General features: G+C 48.4%; 1 protein-coding gene across 1 annotated transcript in view; it reads left to right on the top strand.

The window, feature by feature from the left end:
• Positions 1-17,654, top strand: part of MPP3 (MAGUK p55 scaffold protein 3) — a 90,397-nt gene that overhangs the window by 1,670 nt on the left and 71,073 nt on the right. The window contains exon 2 of the mRNA XM_063300867.1: positions 16,167-16,268. Coding sequence (XP_063156937.1) covers positions 16,244-16,268 — 25 coding nt within the window. The 5' untranslated portion in view covers positions 16,167-16,243. The remainder of the gene's footprint in view (positions 1-16,166; positions 16,269-17,654) is intronic.

The raw sequence follows: 17,654 nt of genomic DNA, 5'->3' as shown, positions 1-17,654 counted from the left end.
AAGTTGCCCCTGCAGAAAACACAGTGAAAACTGACCCTGTATTGAACTGGTATGGATTGTTGTAATTTTATATGAATTTTGCAAATAAATGTATATACAACACCCCTACCCCCCACCCCTGGTTTTATATTTCTGGCTAATAGAGCCCGTAGGCCTTTAACTGATCCAGCTAAACTTGTCATACAAACACTGTTCTTGTATGCCCACATTGGCCATTTTGAGCATAATAGACTTAGTGTGCTTTCACATAATGCTTCTTAACAATGGTGTACACTAAGTTACCAGCTTCTAGCAGAGTGAATGGAATTAAACATTAAAAAAGTAATGATTTGAAATGAACAGAAGTGAGGAAATGCTAGAAGGAGAATTTTAGACATGTATTAATAGTGATGAGTCAAAGACAGGAATTGAAATGAGTATTATAAATGCTTTGTTGTTTATTCGCTCAGTCGCTTCCGACTCTTTGTGACTTCATGGACCAGCCCACGCCAGAGCTTCCTGTCGGTCGTCAACACCCCCAGCTCCCCCAGGGACGAGTCCGTCACCTCTAGAATATCATCCATCCACCTTGCCCTTGGTCGGCCCCTCTTCCTTTTGCCCTCCACTCTCCCTAGCATCAGCATCTTCTCCAGGGTGTCCTGTCTTCTCATTATTTGGCCAAAGTATTTCAGTTTTGCCTTTAATATCATTCCCTCAAGTGAGCAGTCTGGCTTTATTTCCTGGAGGATGGACTGGTTTGATCTTCTTGCAGTCCAAGGCACTCAGAATTTTCCTCCAACACCACAGTTCAAAAGCATCGATCTTCCTTCTCTCAGCCTTCCTTATGGTCCAGCTCTCGCAGCCATATGTTACTATGGGGAACACCATTGCTTTAACTATGCGGACCTTTGTTGTCAGTGTGATGTCTCTGCTCTTAACTATTTTATCGAGATTTGTCATTGCTCTTCTCCCAAGGATTAAGCGTCTTCTGATTTCCTGACTGCAGTCAGCATCTGCAGTAATCTTCGCACCTAGAAATACAAAGTCTTTCACTGCTTCATTATAAATGCTAGTGCCCAAGAAAAAAATGAATAAAAGGAAATAATTCCATAAGAATGTTGAAAAATGATAAGGCTGCAGGTATAGATAAAGGAACTGAAGTAAGGTTAAAATATGCCTGTGGTTTGCTCATGGAGTTGCTGAGTCATTTATTTAATGTACGAAGGCTGAATTTGCCTAAGGATTGAAAGAAATTACATTATTATTCCTTGTACAAAGGGAAAGATGGCAAGAATGAATACAAAAACTATGAGAGATTAATTTGTTAAGGGTGTCTGGGAAGTATTTGGCAGAATTCTGACTAAAAGAGTACAAGAAATGATGATGAACAAAATATGCGAAGTATAGTGTGGCTTTATGGTGGTCAGGAGGACTTCAGAGCAGATTTTTTCTGTTCAGCAGGATGCTGAGAAATGTCTGGATATGAGATGTAGAATTTATTGTGCATTCAAGAAAGCCTATGATAATGTGAATAGGCTTGAGTTATGGAAAGTTTTGCAGGAATATGGAGATGATGGTTGGTTGCTGAATGTGTTAAGGAAAGTGGATGATGGAACTAAAGCAGTGTTTTTCAAACTTGGCAACTTTAAGATGGAGAATTTTTAAGATATTCAAATGCTTGTAGATGGGTGGGTAGTATGTGGTTTGTTATGCAGAAAGCAAAAATGGCTGTATGAGCTAATGTGTTTCTACTTTTGTTGGATGGAAGTGAAAGCTGAGTATGTCTGGGGAAATGTAAAAGGAGGTTCAACACAGTGGGAATGGAGTACTAAGTGGGGTGAAACATAAAGAGAACCAGTTTGGAGTAGTGGGTAAGGTGCTGGCCTAGAAACCAGGTGACCGAGAGTTCTAGTCCCGCCTTAGGCAAGAAAGCCAATTGGGTGACCCTGGGCCAGTTGCGCTCTCCCAGCCCAACTCACCTCACAGGGTTGTTGTTGTGGGGAAAAGAGGAGGCTGGACTATTAAGTATGTTTGCTACCTTGAGTTGACCAAAAAAAAAAAGGGCAGGTTTTTTTAAAAAGAGAATGAATAGCATTGAATGAATGTGGACTGAAGATAATGTGATTGACCAGAAAAAGGTTGAAGTCATTTCGAGGGTGCAGATGAGGATCAGATGGCAGAAGAGATACATGAAGGAAGCCTGACTGGGTCAAGAAGAAGGGGAAGACCAAGAAAGTTGATGAGATCTTCAAAAAGAGGTATATGCTTATCAAACAAAAGCCATAAATGAAGCAGTGGATGTGACAAAAGGAAGGGTAGTTTGCCAGAACAGAGGAAAGGTACAGTGAATGATATTGGTGAAAACTAGGTGTGCTGTTTCCCCTTTTTTCCTTTATCTCATTCCTTCCTTTGGCTTACTGTTTTTTAGTCATTTCTGTTCCATGCTCTGAAAGGAAACAGCATGATGAGCACGTTACTCCTGTAGGGAGGAGATGCTTCTCCCCTTGCTATTGTTTAACTTTCCCCTTTCTGCTGCTTAGCTTTCCTGCCCCTTCTCTCTAAATAGCTTGCTATTGTCCACTCATCTTCTCAGATTTGTTCAGTTTATAACTAACTTTTGTCTAGAAGCTCAAGGCAGCACGCTTGGTACTCCACCTACATCCTCTTCCTTACTAGGCCATCCCTGTTTGAGAGCTGAACTTCTCTGTTCCAGCCCAACTCTCTTACCCCTGTGTCCCTCCAGCTCTTCCCATTGTCGTTCCCATCTGCTGCTTGGCCTGTGGATCCATCATAGTCTTGGGTCAATTTTATCTTTTGATCCAGCCCTTAAGGAAGTAAGAAGAGCATGAGACCAAAGGTCTAGATTGGAGATGGGAAATCTGTGGTCCCCCAGATGCTGCCTATCTGCATCTGGAAGGTCATGCTATACGAGGATAGTAGAATGTGCAATCCAGTTGGATCTCTGGAGGGAGTCACTTGGGAAAGCTGGCATGTTGAATCTGCCCAGAAGTCAAAGAAAGACTGCCTAGGCTAGAATATTGTAGTGCTGGGTACAAGGATGTTCTCAGAACTGTAGAGCTTGGGCACCAGACTGTTGTGGAATGTGCCTAGCAGGGCAGGCCCTACATAAGAGTGTGTCTGGGCTGCGATGTAGATGGCACAGCATTTAGAACTCACATGTTAGGAGAAGAATTAGGAAGGCCTGAGCAGAAGGATGAAAAAGACCAGGCCAGAGTAGGCAACTTGTGTGCCATGGGCTAAGCCCCCTCTTAAGCCCCTAAGCCTCTCTGTATAAGCAACCTCTACCAGGTTGGTGCCATTTTTCATAAAAAAGAAGAAAAATGCAAAGTGGTCAGACTGGCTTACACATTAAAACATTTTAAAAATTGGAAACCTAGCCATACCCACTTAACACACCCACCCTAGGTGACTCTTAACTACTAGCAAAAAACAAACAAACAACCACCCCCTCCCATTTTCAGCTACCAAATAGTTACCTGCCCCTGGCCTAGGTATTGGTGGGCTCAGGATAGAGCTGAAATGAGCAGGAAGTGGTAGGTCAAACATTTTTAGGCTTCCTGTATGTAGGGAGACCATAAGCAGCAAACACCAAATTCTCTAAGAGACTAGTAACACAGGTATAAACACACACACACCCCTCCATCCCCAAAGGTAAGTCCTCCTGAGTTTGGGTGCCAATAGCTCCAATCATGGTCATAGTTTACAAAAAAACAACAAGTCCCAAGAGTGTTACCTTATTGTATCTTGGGCTTCTCTATGGTGGCTTCTCCATTTTGGAATGCTCCCCCCAGCTGCAATGTGTAAACTGTTGTCAATTACATCTTTCTGGTGCTTCCTGAAGGTTTAACTCTTTACCCAGAACACCCTTGGATGAGTATTGCATGAATGGTTCTGTTTTGTCCCTCAACTCTTTTTAATGAATTTCAGTTTTTATTTAGGTATACCATCATTTCTGTGCTTGCAGGATTCTAGGCCATCCTCCAGGACCCTCTCCCTAACCTGCAGGGTATGGTAATCTGCAACATTTCTGCCCTGCCAACATGTATTGGATGGGCATTTTCCAACTGGTGCAGATAGTCCCAAAGATAGCAAAGACAAAAGATACTTTAGGTTGTGGCCAGCACCTTGAATTGAGCTGGTTAGTGGCTGCTGAAATTAACAATTGTTTAATTTATTGTATGTTAAATGTATTTACATTATTATTTTTAACTGTAAACCACTTTGAGATGAGACTGCAGGGGAACACTACATAATTATATTCAAATACTGTATCAGCACAGCAGGACTTGAATGAAGATATAATTGGGTAATGTCTAAGCTGCATTTGTAAACTTATTAAAGAAGGCATATGCAAATACTGTTGTGGGCAGATAACCTGCATCTGAGTCATGCTGCTTCAAAGCTGTAAGACTTGGTCTGCCTAACTGACCTGCCTGTGCACTGTTCTTTTTTTTTTCTCCTTCCCCTGCTTATAGTTCAAAGCCATCATCTGGTTTTGTGGTTTTATTATTTTGCGAAGCTATGGATTAGTTAATCATGGCTTTTTGAATAAGCTGCAATTGGCCAGATTCATAAGAATGCAAAGCTGTAAAATGTAATTTGTAACCTTAATGATTGGGTTCAGTACACAATAAACTATGGAATGGACAAACATTTCTGAAGTCACTTTTTATGAATACTTTTTATATAAAAAGTATAACAATACTTTTCATGATGGGAGGATTTTTGAGGGCTGCAAGGTGTGTCAGTAACACAGGGTTGCCTCTAAGGGAAGCTTATTTACGGCTGACTTAAAAGCACCTTTTTAATAGCCTGTGGCTGATTGTAGTAAATCAGGTTTAGTCAGCCAATTGGAGGCTTAACTGAGTTTTTAAAAACTTTTAATTACACCAATCAGTATTTGCATTTTGCTACTGAATTTTGGCAGTGCAATCTTAGGGATGGCTTAGATGAGGTAGTTTGCACTGACACCCTGGTTAATAATTGGAGCGTAAGAAGCAGCCTTCTCCCATTAGTCCATCCTATCCATTATTAGTTTCTCTGCTGCCTGCAGCTTTGTACAATCTGAAGCAGAGGCGGTTCACCTCATAGGCTACCTGGTTTTTAATGAGATGGCCAAGAAGACCTTCTGCCCATAAGGCATGTGGGTTATTGTTAAGCTACAGTCCCTCCTCAACTGTTCTTGCTGCTTGCAATTTCATTTCAGAGAGTATTTTACAAAGACCTCATGCTGCTGGAAGTGATCTTTAACAGTGCTCCCAGATCTTGGCTGCCAGAATCCAGGATGACCACTAGATAGCAGCAGAGAGTTTAGAGTTTTCCATATGTCTTTGATGTGATTTAGGAGTTGTCTTGAGTCTTAAAGCTCAGATCTGGTAGCTATAGTCTTAACAGAAACAGAGCATGGAAGTGGTGGAAATTATGTGTGCCAGACTCAGGACCTTTTGAAATTAGAACTCTCCATCATGACGAGAAGAGTGAGGCTACAGAACTACTAGATGCCAAGTTATTTAGAAATCTGACTCTGGCGTCCATGAATTTCCTCTTAGGCAGGGGTTTTATGTACATATTTGATTCTTCTGTGTAACTAGGATGCTACTATAGTTTTTACTATAGGAGTGTGCCTGATGGATTCTTTAGATGAAGATGAATTTTGGGTATTTTACATGTGGCAGGAAGGGAATTCCACTGATCCTGTGATGGAGTGAAATGAAGATTTACAGAGGAATAATTTCCATTAGGCTCTTCTCATTTCCATCCTGAATTACTATGAGCTTTTCTCTCCTCCCTGTATTTGGAGAGCTTGGATTGTTGACCCAAAACATGGGCTTTAGGAACCTTTTCCATCCATGTCTACAAAACCATCAAAACATCCTTCCCAGTTAGGTAGCAGTGAAATGAATAGCTGGAAGAGGGAGATTGTAAAAAAGAATCCTCCCAACCTTTCTTCTTCCCCCAGGCTGATAAATATTAGAAGGTACAGTTCAGCGGCTGTGGCAGAGGAATTCTGCCTAGAACTGCTGCGTTTGCAGCAACTATACGAAGAACTGATTGTCCTGGCATTTCTGGGATTTTGTCCCTAATGAATAGCCTTTCCAGAAATAATGCCATAGTAACATGCCAACATATGGGAGCTGAAACAAGTAGTGTAGTGTCTGTCTTCGCTCGTGTTCAATGCAACAGGAGAAAACCATTGCAGATGCACCTGCTGTATCTTCCACAGTTTTTTTTCCTGTGCAACATCCTAATTTTTGGAATGGGATCAGAGCAGGATGATGAGCATGGGGTAGAATCTGGCTGACCTTTCTGGGTTTGGAAGTTAAGCAGGGTTCTGTTTGCTTAGTACTTGGATGGGGTGCCTCTGGGGAATTCCAGGGTTAAATGCTGGAATGGAAAACCGAAAAACATTCTTGAAGAAGGCAATGGTACACTCATTCCATACTGTTGCCAAAACAACCCTGTGTGGATGTATTCATGAAGTCACTAGGGGTCAAGCTTGCACCAAAGGAAACTTTAAGATGGTCAACCTATCTCAAGCAGAATGTGTTAGTATGGATGGTTGTCATGAGTGCCGTTGAGCTGAAGACATCAGCGCAATGGCACACATGACAATAACAAGGAAACAGGGGAAGGGGCTCAAGATAAGTAGCCATCAACTGACAAAGACGGAAGGACAAGAAACAATGGCTAAACGGATCGCGAGGCACACCCAAGCTGTTAGCGCTAACGCAACGGAGATCGCCCAGCTGACAGCAATCACCGGAGGAATAGAGAAACCGATGATGGGCGATCCCGGAACGCCAGCGGGGCCTTGCAACCCCTCACCTACCGGCAGGACAACGTGTTGGACAAAGGGGGGTGACGTAACCACGAGTGAGGGGGCGCTGACCGGCGCGGGGTATTTAAACCCCGCACCGGCGCGCTCCTGTCACTCTCAGCTTTTTTCCTATACTGTACCTACACTGCGAATAAATCAGAGCCTGTTCCACAGAATCAGCGTCTGAGTATCATTCGGAGGTAGGCAGCGCATGACATAAAGCTGAGAGTCATAAACTCAGCCTAGCCGAGCCCCACCGGACGACAACGAGCCGTGGGAGGAGTAGACGGCGAGAAGACCAAGAAGATGAGGCCGGCGCGATGCGGACAAGGAGGGCGAGCCGCACGGCAAGAGGCAGAGGAGGACCGACCGAGGCCAGAGGCACCGCGGACTCCCGGAGCCATGGACGCCCACCCGACCCAACCCGAGCCTCAGCTCCAACCCCAAGGGGAGATGGCGACGGAGGCAACCCGACCACGGGAGGGAGCAACATACCTCCCGGGACCAGCGGAGAACCCCGCGCCCCACATCGCACCCCAGCAACGGGTGTGGAGCGACAGCCCAACGGCGGTAAGCACGGAGGAGGACGATGGAACAACCCAGCAGACGGCGGAGGAAGTGGACCAACGGCCGAGAGAGACTGAACCCCACCGGCAACCCACCCCCGCCGACACACCGACGGAACCGGCCCCAGCGGCGGCGCGGATCGTGGACGAGGACGCACGAGCTAGACTCGCGGCCATGGAGACCCAACTGAAGGAACTCCGGACCATGCTTCAGTCGCTCATGCCCCCCGCGCCGCCCAACGACGTCCCCGCACAGGTCCACACCCCGAGCGAAGCGGCAAACCCCCACGGGCCAAATGAAGGCCAACAGACGGCCCAGGCGGACGACACCACAGGCCGGGAAGCGAGAGGAAGGGGCACACAAAACGCCCGGGCCCCAAAGGACTTCCCCATCTTCTTTGATGGGAACCCCGCGAAACTGTCGTTCTTTATCACGAACGCCAGGGAGTTCATGGGGAGGCACGGACACTCCTACGACTCCGAAGCGGACAAGATCGCTGCCGTGGCGATCAAGTTACAAGACCGGGTGGCGGACTGGTACGTCCAACTGTACGAGTCCAGCTCCCCCGCCCTCGCCAACTTCCCCGCCTTCATCAATGAGATGAAAAGCTACTTCGAGGACCCACTAGCCAAAGTGAGGGCGAAAAGCGCACTCCAATGACTTAAACAGGGCACACGCACTGTCCCAGACTACGCCCTCGAGTTCAAAGCCCTCGCGGGGAAGGTCAACGACTGGTCTGAAACCACCCTGCTGGAAATGTTCAAAAGGGGGCTCAACCGTGACGTACTTCAATGGGCCCTCTACCGCGACGACCCAGAAACTCTACACGGGTGGATCCACCTCGCGGGGAAAGCCGAACACGCGCACCGCACCTTCCTCATGACAACTACGGAAGACACGAACTACACCTGCAAAAAGGTACCCGCACCACACGTGGGGACGGCCGGCCCCACATACCCAAAGAAGAAATTTAATCGGGAGCCCTGCGGGAGGTGTGGAAAACTAGGGCACAAGACGGCAGATTGCTTCGCCAACCGACTGCCGACCAGTGCGCCTAAACCCACCCCGAAAACTAGCCCCAAACCACCTAACCCGGCGCCGTCCCCTCACCGCCGAATGACCGGAGCCACAGCGACACCAGAGGAAGGCTGGGACGCCTACTGGGGGGAAGAGGACAACGTAGACCCAGACCAGCTGGCGGGAAACGCTCCCCGCCTGCCCTGAAATGCGTTGCAAGGCAGGCGGTGGGACAGCAGCGTGGACCACCTCGATGGAACGGCGAAAGCTCCGTGATAATGGCGGCAATTAAACTCTCTGCCGGCAACGGAGCCACCACGGCCGCGGCACTAGTGGACTCGGGGTGCTCAAAAAACCTCATCCACCCCGACTTAGTCGCCAAACTCGACCTCCGCTGCTTCCCCCTCCCCACGCCGTTGGCATTCCACCAACTGGACGGCTCTACAGCGGGAGGGAAACCAGCTACGATGCAAACCGAGCCGGTCACCCTGCAAATGGGCACTCACACCGAACGCACATCGTTCGTCGTCACCCACATCGGACGGCCCATTGCAGTCTTGGGAATGCCATGGCTCGCGACAAACAACCCGCGCATCAACTGGGAGACCCGCACCTTCACATTTGGCGACGGAGAGTATCGGGCACCAGTTCCAGCGGGCAGAACCAACCCCACTGTGGGACGAGCAGAGGCGACTACACAGGACAACGCCGCTACCACAGCAGACCTACCGGAACAATACGCCGACTTCTCCGAGGTCTTCGGAGAGGCGGAAGCTGACCAACTACCCCCCCACTGCAAGACGGACTGCCGGATCGACCTGCTGCCCGATGTCCCCTTACCTAGACCGAAGATCTACTCGATGACCCCGAAGGAGATGGCAACCCTCCGGGAGTTCATCGATAAAAACTTAGAGAGGGGATTCATAGAGCCAGCATGCTCACCGGTCGGAGCCCCCGTCTTATTCCGGGAGAAGAAAGACGGCACCCTACGGCTCTGCACCGACTACCGGGGCCTAAACGCGGCTTCCCTGTCCAACAAATACCCCTTACCCCTGGTGAAAGACATGCTCGCCCACCTGTCCACGGGCAAAGTCTTTTCCAAATTGGACCTTCGCGAGGCGTACTACCGCATCCGAATCAGGGAGGGGGACGAATGGAAGACTGCGTTCAACTGGCCCCTAGGCGCCTTCCAGTACAAAGTGCTGCCGTTCGGACTCGCGGGGGCCCCCGGGGTGTTTATGCAGCTCATCAATGAGGTACTGCATGAACACCTGTTCAAAGGGGTCCTTGTCTACATAGACGACGTCCTTATCTACACTAAAACGCACAAGGAACATGTGACCCTAGTCAGGCAAGTCCTCGACAAGCTCAGAAGGGCGCAGCTCTATGCCAAACCTACAAAGTGCGAATTTCATAAAGCGCGCCTAGACTACCTGGGGTACCGAATCTCCGGAGACGGCATTGAAATGGACCCCGCAAAAGTCGAGGCGGTGCTGAACTGGGAACGCCCCCGCAACAGACGTCAACTCCAGAGCTTCCTCGGCTTCGCGAATTTTTACAGGTCATTCGCCCGGGGGTTCGCAGAGATAGCCCTCCCCCTAACGGACCTCCTCAAAACCAAAGGGGTGGGGGACACCCGACGCGCCAAGAACCCGGGCACAGTATTGAATTGGACTCCCGCGTGCCAGACCGCATTCGACAAGCTGAAAGCGCTGTTCACCACGGAGCCAATCCTCGCGCACCCGGACCCAGAACGGCCGTTCGTGGTCCAAGCCGACGCCTCAGACTTCTCCCTGGGGGCCATCCTGCTCCAAAAGGACCCCACGGGACTCCTGAAACCATGCGCCTACCTGTCGAGGAAATTTTCCGAGACAGAAAGGCGATGGCACGTCTGGGAGAAAGAAGCCTTCGCGGTAAAATCGGCGCTAGAAACATGGCGACACCTACTCGAGGGAGCCACCCAACCATTCGAGGTCTGGACTGACCACCGGAACCTCGAGGCCCTCCGAACGCCCAGACGCCTTAGCCCAAAACAGGTCCGATGGGCCCAATTCTTCAGCCGCTTCAACTTCCAGCTGAAGTTCATGCCGGGCAAAAAGAACTTCCTGGCCGACGCCCTCTCCCGACTGCCCCAAGACGAAGAGCCCGCCCCAGACACCATTGGGACGGTCCTATCCGCATCGCAACTGGGGATGGCCGTGACCACCCGAAGCGGCGCTCGGAGGCAGCTCGACTCTACGGCGCAACCGACGGCGGGACAACCTGTGACCAGACGAAGCCAACCGCAACTACCAGGGGGGATACGCACGGACCTCGCCGCCGCCCTCAAAACCGACCCCTGGTTCCTGGCAAACCCCGACAAGGTAATGATGGCACAGGACCTGGCATGGGGGGAAGGCAGAATCTATGTCCCGGACTCGCAACGCCAAGCGATCTTGCATAGGTCACACGACGCCAAGCAAGCGGGTCACTTTGGGTTCCTCAAGACCCTACACCTAACAAGGCGTCAATTCTGGTGGCCCGCGCTAAGACGAGACGTGAAAGCATACGTAGCGTCCTGCCCAACGTGCACTAGGGCCAAACGGGCACCAGGCAAACCCGCGGGGCTTTTACAACAGGTGGCAGAACCCTCCCGCCCATGGGAGGAAATCTCTATGGATTTTATAGTGGACCTCCCACCCAGCCAGAAGAAAACGGCCATTTGGGTGGTGAAGGATTACTTCTCGAAACAGGCCCACTTCATCCCCTGCATGTCGGTCCCGTCCGCACAACAACTAGCCAAACTCTTCCTCATCCACGTGTACAGGTTACACGGATGTCCCGCACGTGTGGTGACCGACAGGGGCACACAGTTCACTTCTAAATTCTGGCGGGCCTTCCTAAAGCTGACGGGGACCCAACAGGCCCTATCCACTGCCTGGCACCCCCAGACGGACGGAGCCACAGAGGTCCTCAATGCCACCCTAGAGCAATTCATACGCTCATATACCAACTATCATCAAGACGACTGGGCTGAACTGCTCCCGTTCGCCGAAGTCGCATACAACAACGCCGTCCACACGAGCACGGGGAAAACTCCGTTCGAGGTAGTCTCGGGACGCGACTTCGTCCCCATACCGGAGCTACCACAACCCCCGGAACCCCAGGTGGACGCTAGCGACTGGGGACGGAAGATTGCGGAATCGTGGCCAATAATCATGGCAGCGCTGAAGGATGCACAGGCGGCCTACAAAGAGCAGGCCGACAAGCACCGGCGCCAACAACCGAAGTTCCAGGCGGGGGATATGGTCTACCTATCCACCAAATTCCTAAAGTCACCCCAACCCTCGAAAAAACTGGGGCCTAAGTACATCGGGCCGTTCCGAGTCACGCAGATAGTGAACCCGGTGGCAATACGCCTGGACCTGCCACACAACCTACGGAGACTCCATCCGGTGTTCCACACCAGCCTCCTGAAACTGGCAACCACCTCTCGATGGCACCCAAGCACGCCACAGCCCTCACCGGTGATGATCGACGGGCAACATCACTTTGACGTAAGGGACATACTCGACTCTCGCAGGCAACGGGGAACTTTACACTATTTGGTCAAGTGGAAACACTTCCCCCACCCAGAATGGGTGGCGGCGCACAACGTTAACGCGCCTGACCTGACCCGGGCTTTTCACCGGGCATACCCCGACAAGCCAAAACCAAGGCTAGCAAGCCGTCACCTGCAAAACCCCTCCCCCGTGGCCCCCCCGCCTACCGTGCCCCAAGGGAAAGGGCCCCCCCAAGCCCGCGACTTGGGTGGACCTCCCCCCCCGGGACTCACCCCCCCCACCCTGGGCCCACGAGGCAGTAACAAGCCGTCGCCAACACCCTCCCCCCACCCCGGGCCCACGGGGGAGTGGCAAGCAAGTCAACAGGGCATCCTGGGGGCAACGCCCAGGAGCACACATAACAAAGGCGACGCACTTTAAATAAAAAAGAAGGGCCCTACCTGGAGCTGATAAGCACCCGACCAGCCACGCCTCTCTCCTTGTCGAACTGAGCCAAACAAATAGGGTGTGGCCGGAGCATGCGCACGCCAGGGCGTGACCTGGGCATGCGCACTAAGAACACACCCTAGGAAGGCACGTGGTAGTGGGCGGAACAAAGGGAGGGGCGAAAAACACTCCAGCGGGAATTTCAAAAAACCATTTTGACAGCTCTCCTGGAAAAAAAAAAAAAAAAACCGGGGGGGGGGCACTATTCGGACAGGGGGCAGTATGTCATGAGTGCCGTTGAGCTGAAGACATCAGCGCAATGGCACACATGACAATAACAAGGAAACAGGGGAAGGGGCTCAAGATAAGTAGCCATCAACTGACAAAGACGGAAGGACAAGAAACAATTGCTAAACGGATCGCGAGGCACACCCAAGCTGTTAGCGCTAACGCAACGGAGATCGCCCAGCTGACAGCAATCACCGGAGGAATAGAGAAACCGATGATGGGCGATCCCGGAACGCCAGCGGGGCCTCGCAACCCCTCACCTACCGGCAGGACAACGTGTTGGACAAAGGGGGGTGACGTAACCACGAGTGAGGGGGCGCTGACCAGCGCGGGGTATTTAAACCCCGCACCGGCGCGCTCCTGTCACTCTTAGCTTTTTTCCTATACTGTACCTACACTGCGAATAAATCAGAGCCTGTTCCACAGAATCAGCGTCTGAGTATCATTCGGAGGTAGGCAGCGCATGACAATGGTAGGTATCGTGCTCAGCTTCAGAGCCTTGTTATGGTGAATGCAACAGCCAAAGATAATAGTGCTGGCAATTTAACTATAGGTAGTCCTCATTTAGTGACCACAATCGGGATCGACAAGCTGGTTGTTAAATGAAATGGCCACTAAGTGAAACTGTGACTGTGCTTACAATCTTATTTCAGCTTTCCTTTGCTTTACAGACCTGCGAAGGTTGTAAACGTTAGGATTGGTCACAAAGTTATTTTTTCATCACCGTCGTAACTGTGAATGGTGATTAAATGAGGCAGTCGCTAAACGGGGACTACCTGTATGAGGGATTATCAACCTTGCCTGACTTGGTACCTTCCTAGTGTGTGGGGTCAATAAATCACAACAAGATTGGGAGGGCCAGATTACATGAATGCTTTCTTCCACGGGGTAAATGTAGACTTGTCTGAAACCCCTGATGGTCTAGTTACGCGCCGTACGGCTCTAGCTGAGAAAATTCAGAGAAATGCACTGAGTTATTGAACCTTCCCACATGAGTTGCTTACAGTTACCTGATAAATATCTTAGGTTGAGAGTCAGTGCTGGCGGTGGTGTCCCCACCGCAAGATACTCACCAGTGCAATGACCCATGGACGAGAGTGCAGCACAGCAGTATTATTGTAGTTCAACCTCTGTTCACAATTGCCACATTTTACATCTCCAGCTGTAGGGCTTGAGTCATACAGCATCCTAAACTGAAAACCTGGGTTAACAGAACGTAATTATTGTGTTCTCATAGCATGCTATGGCCAAACAAAAGGAATGTGTTATGGCTTACAGCCGAGTTCACATACTATGTCGATACAGTGGGTGCCCCAACAACATGCTGAATCACAGACTACCCAATCCCATTTTCACATGATCTAATGTATTGTGCAGATCCAGCTGATGAGAAGGCTGAGACATGAAAAACAAATGTGCAGAGCTTTATGGCTTCACTTCATAAAGTTCTGCGCAGCATGTGCTTTCCTTAAAGTTCTGGCCAATTATCCTAAATCGGTTTAACCAGCTATAGGAAGGAGCAGAGGTTTTCTTTTTCTTCTCCAACAACTGGAGTAAGCTTTTGTATGGCAGCACTTGTGATGTCCCATTGTGTGCTCCATAGTGACCTGGGGGAAGAACACCCTGATGAAAAAGATAATATTAAACAGATGTAAAAAGAAATGATTTGGCTCTTCAAGATGGTCTTGAAAGGGCAAATCGTCAATTCAAGGGCATGGCTGGCACAACAGAAAAGTACAAAGTGATGCAGAAGTTAGAGTGCAGAGGTCAAGAAATGGTACAATTCCTTTGCACTATGCAAAATGGTCCAGGACCCCCTTTGAGTTGCAATAATTTCAAGGTGAGCAGATAAGAAACTGAATCTTAAAGACAAGGACTTAAACAACTACTTCTTTGGGCATGATTTTGCAAACTCTGGTTGTGTTAAGCCAGAGATGGACTATCCAAGGCTCTTCAGCACCCCTTTTGTAGCCCCAAAACACCCTCAGCACGTGTCATGCCAACATTTTGGTGAGTGTGTCATGCATTTGGGTAGTATTTACAGGACAAATTGGTGCCTTAACACATGCAGAGGGTCAAGGCTGTCATTTCACAGTTATCCCCCAACAAAATCTGACCCCCCGTGAGTTGAATTTTCCCATCAGGGAAAGTTAATGGGCAAAACTCTTAAACATTCCCCAAACCTCACCCCCAAAACAGGCTGAAAAAGTTGGCTCTTCTCATTCCAGTGATATCAGGCCATCACAGGCCATTACATCCCCTGTGGATCTTGGAAGCCAAAAACATTAAAAAGGCAGCCAGCCTCTGAGTGCAACAAAGTCAATTACTCCTGCACACAATGGTTTTCAAGCTACAATGGCTGAGCTCACCTAAGATGGTAAGCCAGAATCTAACCACGTTGTGGCTTAGCATGATGGGTGTTCCCAGCCTGGGATAGCTTTAAATCCAGCAGAACTCATTTCCTCATAACTTTGTGTGCATAAAATGCAGCCCATTTATTAGACATGTCCTATTGCAATTCACATTGCTTTCATAAGATTATTCAATAAATATATGCTCAGAGTGGGAAGTGTCTTTTGGATCAATAGTCCCATTAATGCTTAGCTTATCAAAAAAAATTTCCCCCTCAGTGATGAAATAGTGCAGTTTTTGGAAAGTGTGTTCATGATAACTGGGGAGTGCTGCTTGATCAGCAACAGCTGCACATGTTTAGTGCAGGGCAAAGAGTTGCCTGCCAATTTGATTTGGGTTGGATTCCATTCTCCAACTTGGCTAGAAGACTGGAATATTTCACTTCCTTTTTTATTTTAAGTTAACAGCATTTTTACTAACCCATAAATTGAAATTAAACTTCACTATTTTTTTTTGTTACACAAGCCAATCCATGAAGCTGGCTTGTTACAACATTGCCAGTGCTAGATGAGGAAGAGGAGGGTTGTTTGGGGGGGGGGTGAGTAGGGGGCAGGGCAGACCTTGACAGTAGTTTGGTTCAGTGTTTCTCAATCTCAGCAACTGTAAGAGGTTCAGACTTCAACTCCCAGAATTCTGGGAGTTGAAGTCCCCACCTCTTGAAGTTGCTCAGGTTGAGAAACTCTGGTTTAGATGAAAGCCTCACTGGGCCAGGATTCCCTTACATGTTAGCACTGAGATGCACCTGGGAGGGTCACCAAACTGCAGATTTGCATTAAGCTTTTAGATACCTGGTAATGCGGAATGTATTGATGTACTTGTGAAGTCAGTGGGATGCATCCATTTTTTAAGGCAAATCTCTCCAGAGTTTGACGTGAGTGTCTTCTGATCACTTCCATCCTTTCTTCCAGTTTGGACTGATTTGCCCCTTTCTTCCCACCAGCATTAATATTGTTCCAAACAGCAGAGGGAATGAAGACATACAATAACTTAATTAGAGATGATTCCATCTGTAATTGACTTTAGAAAATAAGTATTTTAAATTATTCTTTCAAATTGTGGAAAGAACAGGGTTCACTTCGTCTTTTCTTTGACTCCAGGCATTCTGTTGGCGTGGGAATTGCAGCTCTTGAAGATTGATCACGTGGGTCTGTGGGTAGAGAACAAGAAACATACCATGCCCGTCCTATCTGAAGATTCAGGTATTTGAACGTCTGCCACCTTAACCAAGTTACCACCCTTGGTTTATGTTTTAGAAAATGTGCTCTTCTAGAACCATCTTACCTGAAATAGGAGGCCCAGAAGCCTCTAAAGGCAAGTCAATTTCTAGTGTTATTTGTTTACTGATTTGAATCCGTGGGATAGTTTAAAATAAGCTGATAATTAAAAAGCAGACATAACAACAACAACAAAGAAACTCTAACCTCATTAAACCTATATAAAATGTGCAAAAAAAAAAAGCAGTAGTGTTTGGCCATTTCTTCTCCAGATTATTAGTCAGTCTTCCCTGATCTGGTGGCCCCGAGGTGTGGCCAATACAACTGCCAGAATTCCCAGTGCACATTTGAGAGATGTAATCCCAGGTCACCCAGAATACACCAGGTTAGGAGGGGTTGCCATAGCCTGGAGGTGGGTGTAGTAACTGGCAATGTGGCATTGCAGGTACGGCCATACCTACAATGCCACTAGTTCAGTGTTTTTCAACCTTGGTGACTTTAAGATGTGCGGACTTCAACTGCCAAAATTCCCCAACATGCTGGCTGGGGAATTCTGGGAGGTGAAGTCCACACATCTTAAAGTCACCAAGTTTGAAAAACACTACACCAAATTCAAAGAAGCACTAAAAAATCACTACTGACTTCCAGTGTAAAATAAATGCTTTTAATTGATTTTAATGTATGTGCTTTATTTTATTTTATACAATAGTTTATAATGTTTATACTTCGGTACCTGCAGCACTGCATGGGATCACAAGACGCTGACCACCCCCCGCCCCAGCAGTTACTAACTCCTGTTATAAGCTTTAAAGACCAACAAAACTCTGCCTTGCTCTTGCCTCCAGTTTGCTTTTCCAGCTGATATCCAGCATTCAAGGATGTACTGGGTGTTTGAGGCTGGTTTTCCTTGAGATAAGTACACTCCCATTTTAAGAAGCCTTTTGCATAGGTTTGGAATAGCTTTAGACTGATCCTTCCATCTTTCTCAGCAGCCCCATTTTGGCTCTGATCCTGCTGGCATGGAGCACTGAGCTTATGTGTAGAAAAAATGATGTAAAACTGATGATGATCAGATGGATGAAGCAGCAAGAATTGATTGCTAAAAACAATCTTGCATTCAGTAGAATGAGTAAAAGATACAAAATCTACAAGGAAAAGGATCCTTGATAGCCTTGGTACCAAAATGATAGCAGAGTGTGCTAAGCAATCTTCCCTGTGGGATGGAATTCCAAGAAGAGGCCTCAGATTGAAAAGCACCTTTTCTATGGTCACTATTGTGGTTTGGCTGATGGGAGAATAAAAAGATAGAGGAGGACCTAGGCACAAGACCTGGGCAGTCTTGTCCAATAAACAGAAGTTTGATTTTCGAAC

The sequence above is a fragment of the Candoia aspera genome, chromosome 4 (genome assembly GCF_035149785.1).
Source record: "Candoia aspera isolate rCanAsp1 chromosome 4, rCanAsp1.hap2, whole genome shotgun sequence".
Lineage (NCBI taxonomy): Eukaryota > Metazoa > Chordata > Lepidosauria > Squamata > Boidae > Candoia > Candoia aspera.
Note: the sequence above shows the minus strand (reverse complement) of the source record. Positions and strands in the feature narration are given on the sequence as shown.